This window comes from Pinus tabuliformis, chromosome J (assembly GCF_031772625.1).
Source record: "Pinus tabuliformis cultivar Carrire ecotype Pingquan chromosome J, CPIR1, whole genome shotgun sequence".
Classification (NCBI taxonomy): Eukaryota; Viridiplantae; Streptophyta; class Pinopsida; order Pinales; family Pinaceae; genus Pinus; species Pinus tabuliformis.
The window spans coordinates 1,014,737,993-1,014,754,123 of NC_142295.1; the positions used below are offsets into that span (position 1 = coordinate 1,014,737,993).

The window sequence follows — 16,131 nt, forward strand, 5'->3', positions numbered from 1 at the left end:
TATGATCACACGTCTGGTCATAATAATTGCTGCTTTGATCCCCACATTTTTGTTGATAATACAAATCCTTATTATTAATTGTGCCACGCTTGAGCCAATTCGTGGATTGCCAAGTGTCTCCCTTTGTGTTTTGATGCCGGCGATGCCCATAATTTTTGTTCACTGTGCTCCTTGGTACTAGCCCTACATTCTTATGAATTGAATGCCACTTCCTTTCTTGTACTCCCTGAGCCTGCCATCCACTTATCCTTACATCCCTTCGATTGGGTGAATTCATTATCCTCATATGGGGAAATTCTTCATACCCCTTCGCCATTTCTTTCGTTAAATAATGTCCTACCTCAAAAGAAGAATGCACCTATTCCTCAGCTCCGTGCAAATGAATTCCTGCCAACAAGTGTCCAAGTCGGCCAAGGGATTATCGATTCCATAGTTTTCCAAATGATCTGCCATTGTATTCGCCTTACGTCTAACTGCATGAAGGATTAATCCGTCCAAGCGCGATAGGTGTTTTGCGATGAGTTCTGTTACCTTCGCAAGCCTCCAGTGCCATGTGACTTTGCTTGGTTTAGCTCTTGTATACAATCTTCTTACTGCCGTGACCACAAGTTGAGAGTCCCCTTCCACCACGGTGGCTCCATATTTTAGTCTTCTGAGAATTCTCAAACCTTGCTCAAGCATTGCAAATTCCATTTCGTTATTAGTCCCTTCACCTAGCGATTGACTATAAATATGTTGAATTTCCCCTTTGCTGTCCCTGAGAACACCTCCCATGCCTGCAGGTCCTAGATTTCCCCTAGAGGCCCCATCAAAATTCAGTTTGAGGAAGCCTATCGGTGGAGGAATCTAGGTATTCACATTGGTGTTTAGCTCCTGTTGATAATTCGAAGAAGATGTGAAATTTCCCATGTTAATGTCAAAAGATTTTAGAATCTATAAGTCCGAACTAGAGATGTTCTTGTCCTGTTCCATTCTTCCTTTGGAGAGAACAATTTGCTTGATATTTTGAAGAATTGTGTCTTTTGAGAAATTTATGCCTCTTGTTTCATTTAGGAATACTCACCGGTTTCTTTCTTTCCAAATTGTCCATGCTATAAACCATGGTATAAGTTATTATATTGTATTAACCAATTGGGTATTGGAGAAACTACCTCTCCAATTCTCTATTGTTTCTTGAATTGAATTCCTAACCCTATCCATCCTTTTAAGAAAGGTTTCTACCCAATTCCATGTGTTGTCTTCCCATTCACAGGTATTGAGGAGGTGATTCATGGTTTCCTCCTCAATTCCACACATGGGGCAGCGAGAAGGACCTATGAATCCTTTTTTCTGGAGATTCTCCCATGTAAGCATTCTTCTGTGCATCAAGAGCCAGAGGAACGTTTTAATCTTCGGCCATAGTTGGGCGTCCCATACTTTGCTATGCCATTTGACTTTTTCTTCATGCTCAGTGCCTTCTATATGTGTTCTTGCTTCTTTAAGTGTGAATTTTCCCCCTTTAACCTTTCCCCAGTGTAATTGGTCACTATCCCTTGCTTTCCTTATCCTTCTCTTAGCCAGCTATGTTCACAGGTCCTCGAAACTATTGTTTTCTTCTGCCAGAGGTTCTGTCTCATTGAATATCCATGTTCTCCACATCTGGTCATTTTCGTTAGGCTTCCAGTATTGATTCACTGTGGTTCTTCCTTGCTCCTTGCTTCTTCTTTGGATATCTAAGAATTCAGGGCTTTCCAGCTTAGGGAGTTGTTGCCATGCATCTTCCCAGAAAAGGGTTGTATTTCCATATCGAATTTCCCAAAAAATTTCTCCTGAATTATGTGCCGGTTGGTTCTCGCCATGTTCCAAATTGGAGAGCCTTATGGAGTTTCTTGCATTTAGATTAAGTTCTGCAGTCTGTAATTTTGAGCGTACTTCTCTTTCCAATGTTTGGCCCATGGTAATTTGGGTTCCTTTAGCCACCTCCACCATAATTTTGCTCCACAGGCACGGTTAACCGTGAATGGGTCCTGCAGGTTCAGCCCTCCTAGATGTTTGGGTTTACAAAGCTTATTCCACGCCATTAGCGACCATTTCTTCTTCTCTGAATTACCCAACCAGAGAAAATCCCTTTGGATGACCCTTATCTTCTGCAGAACTCCCACGGGAGCTGGAAGAATGGAGAGCATGTATTGTGGAATGGCCTGGAGGATTGATTTGGTTAGAACCAGTATACCTGCGAAGTTAAGGGCTCTGTGTGTCCAATGATGACATCTTTTTTCCAAGCTAGCTAAAAGCTTTTCCCAGTGCAATTTTTGCCAGGGCTTGTCCATTAGCGGAACTCCGAGGTATCTCGAGGGGAGGTTACTTATTTTGAAGCCAAGGATGGTAGAAAGGTTTTTTTGAATAGCTAGGTGCGTATTAAAAAAAAGATAGAGGATTTTGAGAGATTTAGCTCCATACCTGAGGCCTTGCTGAAGAGATTGAGAATACTTTTGTATCCCAGAGCTTCTTTAACTGAGGGAGTGCCATGCAGCATTGTATCATCTACAAACTGTTGATGAGTAGTTGTTGGATTTGAGGGAAAGGGCTGAAGTCCTTCAATAACTCCTTCCTCTTTAGCCTTTCTGATTAGTCTGCTTAAACCTTCCATCAAAATCACGAAAAGGACGGGGGATAAGGTATCACCCTGCCTCAAGCCACGTGAAGGAGAGGACTGGGTAGTTAGGGCTCCGTTAATTAGTATTGAAAATCTTGTGGATTTGACCAAGGCTAGGATCCAAATTATCCATTTCTTAGCAAAGCCAAAGGATTCCAAAATAGTTTCCAGATAGTGCCAGTTTACCTTATCATACGCCTTTGATAGGTCTAGTTGCATCATCATACCTGCTTTCTTCTGCGTTTGAAGTGTGTGAATCATCTCTTGTGCTAGTAAGATGTTGTCCAAAATCTGTCTCCCCTCTACATAGCCTGATTTCTCTTCCGAAATAATACCTGGAAGTATGGGTTTCATTCTATTGGCTATGACTTTGGAAATAATCTTGTACAGGACATTGCATAGCGCAATTGGATGAAACTTTGAGGGTGTGTTAGCTTCCTCCTCCTTTGGAATAAGGGCAAGGAAGGTGGAATTGAGGGACTTGAGGATTGAAGAGGAGAACCGAGAATCCTCCACTGCTTCCCAAACTTCCGTCTTGACTATCTCCCAACAAGCTTTGTAAAATTCGATGGTGAATTCATCAGGCCCAAGTGCTTTACCATTTAACATCTCTTTTATGGCCTCTTCCAGAGATATTTCTTGAATTAAAGCTATGTTTTGCTCCTCTGTAATTAGCTTGGGGATGGAGGCAGGGAAAATTTTAAGAACCCCCCCTAAATTTATAAATATAATAAATGGGCGAATCTCCATGGTATATAGGAAAAATGGAAGGCGATTTTATCAATAATATAATATGTATATATAATTTTTTGGCGAATCTCTCACCAGGCATGGCGAATATTTTACTCAATTATAAAATCTTGTAAGATCTTGGCGAGTCTTTCACTAAATAATAAAACTTTGTAAAGTCCTAGTGAATCTTAGCATAGGCTACATGCTGGTTTAATTCCCCCATTTAAATAAGCTACATTCCAGGTGAATACCATGGGTCAATACCACGTGCTGTTTTGGTGAATACCATGGGTCAATACCATGTGCCATTTTTATTTTTATTAATTCTAATATTAGGGTTAATAATGGTTTTTTGCATGGTATTAATAACAATCTAGTCCATGGTATTTGTCCCATAGTATTTTGGCCATAGGTTTCGCCTAAATATTACTCATTTTTGAGTGTTCGTAAATATAAGGTGACTTATGGAGTAAATATAAAAAAATGTTTTATTTGTTTACCATACCTCTCGTTTATTTATATTTTTATTAATTTACCATACCTCTTTTACAAATATGGTATTTGGCCCATAGGATTCACTTAAATAAAACCTCTTTCTTGAGCCTTCATAAATAGAACGAGGGTTATGGACTAAATATAAAAAGAGGTTTTATTTATTTACGATACGTCTAATTTATTTATATTTTTATTTATTTACCATACCTTTTGAGTAAGTATAAAAGGACGTTTTATTTATTTACCATACCTCCACTTTACTTATATTTTTATTTGTCTACACCCTTACATGTATATAAGGTGACTTATGGAGTAAATATGAAAAATGTTTTATTTATTTACCATACCTCTCATTTATTTATATTTTTATTAATTTACCATACCTCTTTTATAAATATGGTATTTGGCCCATAGGATTCACTTAAATAAAACCTATTCTTGAAAATGGGTGAATGGATTCACTTAAATAAAACCTATTCTTGAAAATGGGCGAATGGAAGGTTGTAAGTCCTAATTTCAAGGGCTAAATTTACCTTTTTTACCCTCTCCCTTAAAATAAGGTGGGCTATTTGAGGTGATTTGTAAAAATGTACTATGATACAAAATATTCGCCCACTAAAAATTTAAAACCCCTTAATTTCGCCAAAGGGCGAACATTCGCCCCTAAAATTATCCTTGGATGGAGGATATAAGTTCCTCAATGGCCTCCTCTCTGTCAATCCCAGGTTCCTGAGCAGTTCTACTGAAGTGGGTTATAAGAAGGTTGGAGATTTCTTGATGTGTCTGTATAGTGGCTCCCTGTTCATCTTTAAGGCTTAGAAATTTGTTAGCCCCTCTGTGATCAATGGCAGATCTATGGAAGAATTTCATGTTCTGTTCTCCTTCCTTAAGCCATTGGATTCGAGACTTTATCTTCCAAAGTGTTTCCTCCTGTTGGCATCGTAGTTGCCAGTCCTGCATGAGCTTCTTTTCCCTGTCCACAGTGTCTTGGTCTATGTTACCTTGAATCCATCCTTCATGAATATGTTCCATTTGTTCCTCCAGTTTCTTTTTTCCTTGAATATATTCCCAAAGACTTCATGATTCCAAACTTTCATTTTGGTTTTGATGTGTTTCAGCTTAGCCTGTAGAAGATACATTTTGGTACCTTTTACACCCAATAGTTCTTTCCACCATTGTTCAATTTTCTGAATGAACTCAAGGTGAGTGAGCTAGAATTTCTCGAATCTAAAAGGTTTATTTCTAGGAGTGCCTTGGATTGCTGCAGTCAATGTGATGGGCCAGTGGTCTGACCCTCCACTGGGAAGAATGGCCGATTCAACAATGATTCCTTCTAGAAGGATGATTTCTGTCACTAAAAATCTATCGAGATGAGAGGCTATTTGCCTTTCCCCTCCCCTTTTGTTGTTCCACGTGAAAGCACTGCTCTTGGGGAAAACATCCACCAGATTGGCTGATCTAATGAAGTCTAGGAAAGCTTCAGAGTCTCTGTTGGATTTCCGAATACCTCCTCTCTTTTCTGAGAGTGAAGTGATCATGTTGAAATCACCTCCAAAGATCACCTTTGCTTGAGGATATCTTAGCTTTAGGTTGAATAATGTTCTTAGAAATAGAAGTTTCGCCTCTAGTTTCTGGGGGCCATAGACATTGGTGCAAAGATAAGTCTCTGAGTTCCCTATTACTTGGACTTCTATAGCCATGTAGGATCTGGCTGCCTCAGAGGAGAGGAGTTGGATTACCTGTGGATTCCACAAAATGATCAAGCCTCCCTCCCATCCATTGCTAGCTGTCTCCAAGTATTCTATGTGTTTACCTAGTTTTTTGCTGATATTGATTACCGTATTGCTTGAGCACTTAGTTTCTTGCACAAGCACTATGTCTGGTTGTTCCTTTTGGACCTTCTTCGTTAATAGATGTTGTTTTATATGGCTATTTAACCCTCTAGCATTCCAGGAAAAAACTTTCATTTTAAACGGAGTTTAGGAGGTTAGTGAAAAAGCCTCAAGGGTTTTCATCTTACGTGAATTCAAGAGAATTTGTCCCAGTTCTTGTAACGCCTCATTGTTAGTCCTTCGTCCTCTCTTTTTCCGGTGCTTGGAGTTGATGGAGGTTTGATGCAATCCCTGTGTGTGGACCCCTAGCCCCTTAGTTGTTCCCAAGCACTTACTTTGCAACTCCATCTCTACCCATTGCTGTGCTATGAATATGTCATTGATTCTTTTTACCTCCTCTTCCGATATATGTTCCATTCCCTTCTTTTTCCAGTTCTCAACCATGTTTGGTAGATCCATACCTTCTTGCTCTAGTATGTCGCTTAATTCCATATCTTCGAGCCCGATTTCACTGGTGAACATCTCCGAATCTTCTTCTACCCCCTCTGTTGTTTCTTGAACCTGATGGATGATACTTAAAGGGTTGGCCTTCGGTTCTTTCATATCTAGTGTTGTTGTAGATCTGCTTATTTTCCTGGTTTCTTGTTCTTTATTGTTGTCCTCTGATTCCGTTTCTATTTCTAATACTTCAAATGCATTGCGCATATTGCCATGGTTTAGCATTTTTTATTTGCTCTCTGTTTGGCTTTCGGTCTGGTGAAGATTTCCTTGTTCTTCTCTCCTTTGTTATCCTTGTTTTCCCCTGCTACTTTGTTCAGTGGGCATTCTCTGATTAAATGACCATGCTCATGACATTTTCTACAACGGAACGGGATTTGCTCATAGTCTATGGCTTGGAAATAATCCTCGTCTCTGTATTCTAGCCATAGGCCCTCATGCAAAGCTCCCGAAACATCCATCTCCACGCAGATTCTAGCACAAGAGGTATACCTTTTTTGTAATGTCGCTTCTGAGGCCTTGATGAAGGTCCCTAGCTTGTTACCTATTTGTTCCAGAGTTGCATGTCCCCAATAATCAATTGGAAGAGAAAAAAGGCGTATCCAAACTAGTACCTACTTGAAAGTTTCCTTTTCTGGTACAAAGTTGGGTTTCCATGGCCTTATGTAAAGACCTGCGGAGGCACAGAAATACAACCCTCCATCGAATATTCAATCCTTGTCTTCCAGATTGGAGAAAACAACAGTAAAGAAACCCTTGGCTCCTAAGTGCAGCCCTACATCACCTTTGGGTTTCCATTGTTGCTTTATACACTGCATAGTGCTTGCTCTGTTGGCCAGAACCCCATGAACGTGCAAATCACTGCATGTTTGACCATGTGCTCCCAGTATGACTGAATTTCCAGATCAAAAATCACAACCCTCAGGGTTTCTGTGGCTTTGGGCTTGCACGGACCTTGTTTTTTTTTTCCATTGGGTGCTGAAGTTATTCCCCCCTGTTCCTCTTTATCTTTATTTAGAACCTCTTCCTCTACACCTGCCTGCTCCTTCTCTAGTTTGTTTCCTTGAGAAAAATGTCCTTGGGAGGGATTCTTGCTGTCTCTGTACTCTGTACTTTTGCTTTCATCATTTTCCTTCAATTTTTTGGTATTTTTACCTTCATTACTCCTCTTCCCCTTGCTGGTTGGATTCTCCTGATCTGACTTCTCATACCCTACTATTTGCACCCCATCCTATGCTGTCTTCTTGTTCATCATTATCTATTTGTATGATGTATGATGGGGTCCCAATGGACCCCATGTTTTCCATCTGTCGGATTAGAGTTTGCCCCCTTTCGTGAAGCCCTGCCGCTTTGATCCTGTTCTTCTCCAGAGTTAGTTCTTCAGTTGCTGTAGAAACTGTGATCTTCAAACCCTAGATCCCCCTAGAGCTCCTCTCCTCATCCCCGCCTTTCGACTAATCCCCGGGTGGCTAGCACCTCATATTAGCAATCTAATTGCATGAACAAATTGAATAATATAATAAGAATTTAGTTATAGAAATAATATTACATCACGCCTATGGAAAATATAAACTTAAATTAAAATAAAAGCTCAATAATTATAAATTATTCCATTATCATTCATATATTTCTCTAAGCATCTTCCTTAAATAATAGAAAGAGCTTCCTTTTATACATAAATTTAAAGGAAACTAGAAATAACAAATATCTAAATAAACCCACTTATGGATTTAATAAATCCATAGTGTTTACACCAATTTTCGAAATGACAAATGGTTTCCATAATCATTGCTAATAATTAGCTATTAATGGATAAGTCCAAAATATTTTACCAAAGAATTCCAAGATTCTTAGTTGACCATTCAAACTAATATTTGTCTTGGATTAGAAATATGATTTCCATATATTTGATTTTCTTAAATTAACATTATTATTGTATGGATCCATAATTGTTATGTAGAGTAATGTAAAACATGTAACATCATGGCTCACAGTTCTTTTGTTGGCTAGAAGTTTCAATTTTAGCTCACAGTTATAGTGTTGCGGCTTCTACATGGGTGTTTCACCTTATGTAATGCAACAAATGTGTTTTAGCAATTGTGTTACTGTGTTGCAGCAATGGTGTTGCAACAATTGCAAGTGTTGCAGCAATTGTGATACAACAATTGGGTGGCAAAAATTGTGTTGCAACAAATATGTGACTATTGCAACAATTGTATAAGGGTGTTGCACCAACTGTATAAGGGTGTTGCAATAACTATACAGGGGTGTTACAACAATTGCAAATGAGTGTTGTAGCAACTAGAAATGAGTGTTGCAACAATTGTGCAATGGTGGTTGTAAAAATTATACATGGGTGTTGCAACAATTATGCATGGGTGTTGCAACAATTGTGAATGAGTGTTGCAACAACTAAAAAAGAGTGTTGTAGAAACTAGAACCAAAATACACCCTGTGGTGACATCACAACCTACACAACAACCTATTTGGCACATCTTCTTTGCATATTAACTTGCAAATATGATATTTGTTTAATGTTTAATCATGAGTTCATCTAAAACACTAAATAAACGTAAATAAAACATATTAGGTCTAAATTTCACTCAATAATGGATTAGTACAAAGTCTTGGTAAGTAGAGAAGGGTTAGAAGTAGGAAAGAGATGGTCTAAAAATATTTCATTTTTGGAGCTCATCACATAGATACCATAGGAAACCTTTGTCATTCCTAGTCAAGACCCTAATGCATACAATGTATCTATATTTTCACTGACACCTGCCCTTGGAGAATTTATATTTCTTAGCTTCCAAACCCCATCATAAGCATATTTTAATTATATTATGAACTATATGGGAAAAAAATTGCTTTGGAAGACCATTTCATTTGGTTCCAGTCATAGTCCCAAAACTACTCTAATTTTTTATGTTACCTTGAGTCACAGGGTATTTGAACCTTGAATCTCATGGTTTGCACAATACTTGGGTTGAGCCGCAGGGGATTTGAACTTTAAATTTCATGATCTATATAATACTTCATAACACAGTGATTGCAAATTTAACTAACCCTTGTGGGCTTAACATACTCTAAAATTGTATTCCTTGTGATCTCTCCTATTTTCTCCTTGCACTAGATATCCAAGAAATCCTCAAAAATACTTCCTTGTCACTTTTATTTTCCACCTTTCATATTTGTAGGCTCCTTCATACTTATTGAAAGGAAATTTTATCATTAATTGTGATGCAAACTAATACCCTTTTTTGCAAAGGATACATCTTCTTGGACCCTACTAATTTCTCTTAAAATTACCTAAGTTAGAATTCTATTTGCAAGAGACAACAAATAAATAGTATTATTTTTAGACGATAATTTCTTTTTCTAGATAGAATTTAACCACTAATTATACTCCTCTTCTTCCTCATTAAAAAACATTTCTTTGCATCCTAACCAAGTTGTTTATCCTCCTCATGAGTTCTATCTCATCATCTTCTTCACTAGTCCTTATTGCACTTTAGTTAAGACTACACACATATTGGGTCTAGAAATCTACTTCCTCCCCTGGAAGTCTCAACCTATTTGATCCTATCCTACATCGATCCTAGATAGATGAGTTATCTACATCTACTTACTCTCTCATATAATGGATACCTTTCATATATATGGATTTTATCAATCGCTTAGGTAATTTAAATTCCCATCACTATCTACCCATGGGTATCCTCTAATTCTCACCCTAGTCCCACTTCCTACTCTCTACACTAATCAATTTCCCATATGTGGGAAAGCCTTTACTGTAGCCTTCCATATTATGGAATCTCCCACTAGGGTTTTCACTAGAAGTCATCTCTAGTCCTCCGAAGATGAAGGATCGATATATTACTACATCAGCACTTGGTTCCATAAGCCCTCTTCTTTCATTAACCTCCAAATTTTGTTCCCTACCAAAGATTGATAAAAGTTATGTATATTCTTTAGACCTCATCCTATAGCTTCTTTAGGTATTTTATTTTTTTCTATTTTACTAAAGGAATGCCTTTCCTTTCTCTCTTTCATGTCAATAAAAATTTAAAACATTTATTTCTAATATTTTGAGCATTCATGTTGGCATATATGCTAGCAAATGCCAATAAATAGGAATTTCCTCCAAGATTAATTTCCCCAAGATAAATCTCCCCCCTTTAAAAAGAAATCTATAGCACCAATTTGTTACTTTATTGTATATTTTTACATAAACCCAATTCCAAACCTTAAACCTATAATCATTCGACTTCAACATGAATCCTAAATAATTTAAGCCATTATCAAAATATGATAAAGGAAGGATTTGAAGTATCCTTATTTCTTCTTTTCCTTTTATTTTATCAAATAAGATATTTGATATCTTGAAATGTACTTCCATCCCTATTGCTTTGCAAAACAATTCTAGAATATCCTTGTATTTTTATGCTTCCCTCATAATGCCTAGACCAAATAAGGTAACATCATCAATGAATGAGATGGACATATATATCCAACTTATTTTAATCCCTATATTGTACCTTCTCTTTAATTTTCACTCTTTAGATCCCCTACATAAGCCCTCAAATACCCACAAAAAGAGAAAGGGAAATAAAGGACATCTCAATCTTAATCCCTCAAGGGAAGAAATAATCAAGAGCCTAATCCATTTATAGTGAGGAAAAATGATACTAAAATCAAACACCCAAATTTGAACATGAAAGCTTCCACAATTTTTCTTTAGGTTGATTGTTTCTAGAGATAAACTATGTAGAGGAGTGGAAACAGCCACTCCTTTACATAGTTTATCTCCAAAATCAATCTACATGTTTTAAAGAGGGAGTCCATACAGGTTGATAGATTTTTTTTTATTTTTTATTTTGAGGAAAAACCTGTGAACAGTTTTGAAACCAACGTTTCGGACTAGCTTAGTGAGTCCATCATCAGGGCAATGAGATTTGTTTTTGAGAAGAGAGAGCGTGAAAATTACAGAGCTTATTAATAGTTATTTGAAAAATATTGTTGTTGTCTTCATTAGTAGTCAGCTTATAAATGGTAAATTAATTAATACTTATTTAATTTATTTATTTAAATAGGTATTTATTATATTTATTTATTTAGTTATAATTTTATTATATTATATTTTATATATATCTATCTATATATATAAAATTTATTATTTAAATTTCAAATAAAATAACTCTATTATTTATTTATTTATTATTATTATTATTATTATTTATTTATTGATTTATTGATTTATTTTAATTTATTTATTATAAATAAATAATTTTTTTTTAATAAATATCTATTTATTTAGATAAGTATTTATTATATTTATTACATATTATTGGTTATAATTTTATTATATATATATATATATATATTTCAAATAAAATAAAATAAATCTATTATTTGTTTAGATAGGTATTTATTATTATTATTATTATTTATTAATTTATTAATTTATTTTTATTTATTTATTATAAATAAATAAAAATAAATTAATAAATACCTATCTATTTAGATAGGTATTTATTATATATTATTATTGTTTATTTATTTGGTTATAATTTTATTTATATATATATATATATATATATATATATATATATAAAATTTGTTATTTAAATTTCAACTAAAATAAATTTATTATTTATTTATTTATTATTATTATTATTATTTATTTATTTATTATTATTATTATTATTTATTTATTTTTATTTATTATTATTATTATTATTATTATTTTATTTAATAGGGGTTTCTAGGTGTCACTTAACTTTAGACCGTTGTCTCTATTCATATTATTGGAGGATTTTTCAATTTCAATTGCTTCTTTTACTCTTCTTTTTAAATAATGGTCTTCTTTATGAATTAATTTTGCTTGTTCCATGCAAATATAAGGTGAGGGGGAACAAGCATGCTCAGCTAGCCCAGATTTTTCTGACCTATTTCTTGAGATGTCATTAATATGCTCTTTTAGCCTAATGCCAAAGGATCTCCCTGTTTCACCTATATATACTTGGCCACGAGAGCAAGGAATTGAGTATACCCCTTTGTGATTTTTTGGGTCAATAAGGTCCTTGGAAGAATCTAGCATGTTTTTGACTGTCAGCTCAGTTAACAACGTAGGCAGTCAAAAACATGCTAGATTCTGCCAAGGACCTTATTGACCCAAAAAATCACAAAGGGGTATACTCAATTCCTTGCTCTTGTGGCAAAGTATATATAGGTGAAACAGGGAGATCCTTTGGCATTAGGCTAAAAGAGCATATTAATGACATCTCAAGAAATAGGTCAGAAAAATCTGGGCTAGCTGAGCATGCTTGTTCCTCCTCATATTATATTTGCATGGAACAAGCAAAATTATTCATAAAGAAGATCATTATTTAAAAAGAAGAGTAAAAGAAGCAATTGAAATTAAAAAATCCTCCAATAATATAAATAGAGACGACAATTTAAAGTTAAGTGACACCTGAAAACCCCTATTAAATAAAATAAAAAAGCAATAAACATAATAATAATAATAATAATAATAATAATAAATAATAATAATAATAATAATAATAAATAATAATAATAATAATAATAATAATAATAATAATAATAATAAATTAATAATAATAATAATAATAATAAATAAATAAATAATAAATTTATTTTAGTTGAAATTTAAATAACAAATTATATATATATATATATATATATATATATATATAGATAGATATATATATATAATATAATAAAATTATAACCAAATAAACAAACAATAATAATATATAATAAATATAATAAATACCTATCTAAATAAATAATAATAAAAGAAGATTATTTTATTTGAATTTTAAATAATGAACTACATATATATATAAATAAACAATAATATAATAAAATTATAACTAAATAAATAAATAATAATAATATATAATAAAAAGCCCCAAGAGTTAGCTCAATCGGTCAAAACAGTGCCTCGCCAATCGGGAGGTCACAGGGTCAAATCCCGAAAGCTCTTGGGGTCAGGTCAGTATAGGCCGAGGGGTGTGCTCCCCTTCGGGGTCGAGCGCCCAGTTATTTCGTGGACGTAGCGGCTGCCCATTGACCATGGGTATCCGTGAACCACATGTGAAAAAAAAAAAAAAATAATATATAATAAATATAATAAATATCTATTTAAACCAATAGGTTCTTATTAAAAATAATAATATATAAATAATAGATTTATTTTATTTTATTTGAAATATAAATAATAAATTATATATATATATACAATAATATAATAAAATTATAACCAAATAAATAAACAATAATAATATATAATAAATATAATAAATACCTATCTAAATAAATAAATTAAATAAGTATTAATTAATTTACCATTTATAAGCCGACTACTAATGAAGACAACAACAATATTTTTCAAATAACTATTAATAAGCTCTGTAATTTTCACGCTCTCTCTTCTCAAAAACAAATCTCATTGCCCTGATGATGGACTCACTAAGCTAGTCCGAAACGTTGGTTTCAAAACTGTTCACAGGTTTTTCCTCAAAATAAAAAAAAAAATCTACATGTTGTTACCTGTTGATGCCTCGAAATTGTTGCATCAACATCGGGGAAAACCACCCGGTCCGGACCTTAAAGGCAACACCTTTTCCATTTGGTGTGGTGGCTCCGATTGGATATAATGGGACCAATTTCCCAATGATGTGTAAATAGGATGGATAAGTGGTTGATTTTCTATTATCTAATGATAATGGATGGACGATTTATTCTACAATGCAAAATTATGAACAACTAATCTATCCCGAGAAATTTCCACTTTAGTGTAACTTTTGATGATCTTTATCTACAAATAGGCATATAGATGACTCTATTGATAAATAAAAACATTAATCCATATGATAATTACTTTGTTCAAGTAGTTGAACAAAGTAATCATTAAAATAGTATTACACTATTCTTCATATATCATTGACATAAATATGATTGAAAGAATAACATTCATTAAACATTCAATAGTGATAAGTATAAGGACTGTTGTTAAAACGCATACATATATGAAATGATAGCAAGATTGAATAAACACTGATTCATATAAAATAATGGAGCAAAGACATAGATAATAGTACCATATGTAATTTGAATCATTCCCGATATCAATTGCATTCAGATTCCGTCTTCAAACTTAGAAATACTCTCACAAAAAGCAGTAGTGCATGTCTCATCAAAGTATTCTTCATTAAAATTCAGAATATAGGCCTAGTATTCATAAAAAAATATATCAGAAGCACAATAGTGTGACTTCCCGATCCAAGTTTTATACAAAAATTAAGGACCCCTTCTAAAGACATAAAAGGGTCTATAAATACTATCTAAGCTAAATGATTATGAAATAAAAATGCTATGATGTGGTATAACCAAATCATGAAAATCTCCTTGAAATGAGTATGCTTGTAGTCGATAGAATGATTCATTGTTTCGGCCGATCATCCTTTGGCTTGAGATGGCAGATAGCAAGCATTGGTTGCAATTTTGGAGGGTGACTCAGACATGAATGAAGTTGGGCTGAATATGTAGCATCATGAATTTCGGGAATCATGTAACCGATTGCATCGGTTAAAAATTTTAATGCTGCCTTTTGACTGTATGGTTTAACTAGGAAGAGCCAAAAGGTGTCCCAAGTTAAACTTTGGATGCCTGCTATTAATCTCTCCTTCTGTTCTAAATCCTATTTGCATGATTGTTCTAATGCTTTAGCTGATGGCAATTTACTTGGAGTGCACTTTGAAATCAAATTAGATAGATAAATAGTATCATTAATTAAATCAATCAAGTTACCAGTTGTTGATCTACATCTTGAAGTTTCCCTTTCTGCTTTCATCAATTGTGATTGCCATTCTAGGAAAAGAATTTCCTTGTGTGATTCTAGAATTCTAGGTAGATTTGCAGCTTGCTCTTCACTGGTTTCTTGTCAGGAAAGAAAGTTTGTTAATGTCTCATCGGCCTGTTCCAAATTCTGCCTTGCATCAATTGATTTGTCAATCATTGATGAAGAAATCTCACAGAGGGGCTCAACAAGGGAAATATTATGACATAGCAAATTTAATTGTTTAATCAATGCTTTATTGATCTTGATAGATTTGGATCTAAACTTTGTTGGTTGAGGAAAACTTTTGAGCTTTTCTATTTGTTGTGATAGTTGAGCGATTTGCTCATCTTTTGTTTTACTCATTTGTTCATTCATTGATTTCAGCTTGGTCAGTGCTAGAGATAGCTCCTTTTGTTTCTGGACTGCACTTTGGTCTATCCTTTGCTTCTCCTTGAGCAATTGCTCATTTAGTTGATTTTTTAATTGTTGTTATGCTGCCAATTGCTGTTCTAACTACTCTATCCTCTGTTGTCTTTTGGATACCTGTGCTTCCAATGAAACAATTGTTTGATCTTTTTCTTTGAGTAAATTGCTAACCTCTGATGCTTTATCCATAGTGGTTGCTGAGTATGCCCCGGCATATTGAGAGAGTTTTGTGAGGTCCTCAGAAGGATTGAATTCTTCTTTCCATACAACATTAACCATCTTTGTTTGTGCATGTAAAAGGGAAGATTGATCAATCCTTCTCTTTTTCCTTTGTCTTTTTACTACAGCCCTATGCTTAGGGCTATAGAAGACATCTAAAGGTGGTATTTCTTCTATATGCAAAACAATTTCATTCGATGGATCCTTAGGAATTATCTCTACATTTTGACTATGGGTAGGCCACTGGTTCCTTCAGTTGGAACCATATTTGTTGTTTTCTTGTGACCAATTGTCACTTTGGGCATGATAAAACCCTGCAAATTCTCAGGATTGCTTATAATGGAATCGAACTGTTGCCATTCTTTAAGAAGCTTGGGATCAATCTGAGTATCTATCTCTATGTGTTCACTGCATTTTCCCTGTTCTTT

General features: G+C 34.4%; 1 protein-coding gene across 1 annotated transcript; it reads right to left on the reverse strand.

Annotated features, from left to right (window-relative positions):
- Window positions 1–336: 336 nt before the first annotated feature.
- On the reverse strand, window positions 337–774 carry LOC149230305 (uncharacterized). The gene has a single exon (XM_089381268.1). It carries the CDS (start codon window positions 772–774, stop codon window positions 337–339), a length of 438 nt encoding a protein of 145 aa, XP_089237394.1.
- Between the last annotated feature and the right edge of the window lie 15,357 nt (window positions 775–16,131).

Excerpts from the sequence above, each read along its gene's own strand:
- LOC149230305 (XM_089381268.1), bottom strand. The coding sequence starts at position 774 with ATGGGAGGTGTTCTCAGGGACAGCAAAGGGGAAATTCAACATATTTAT.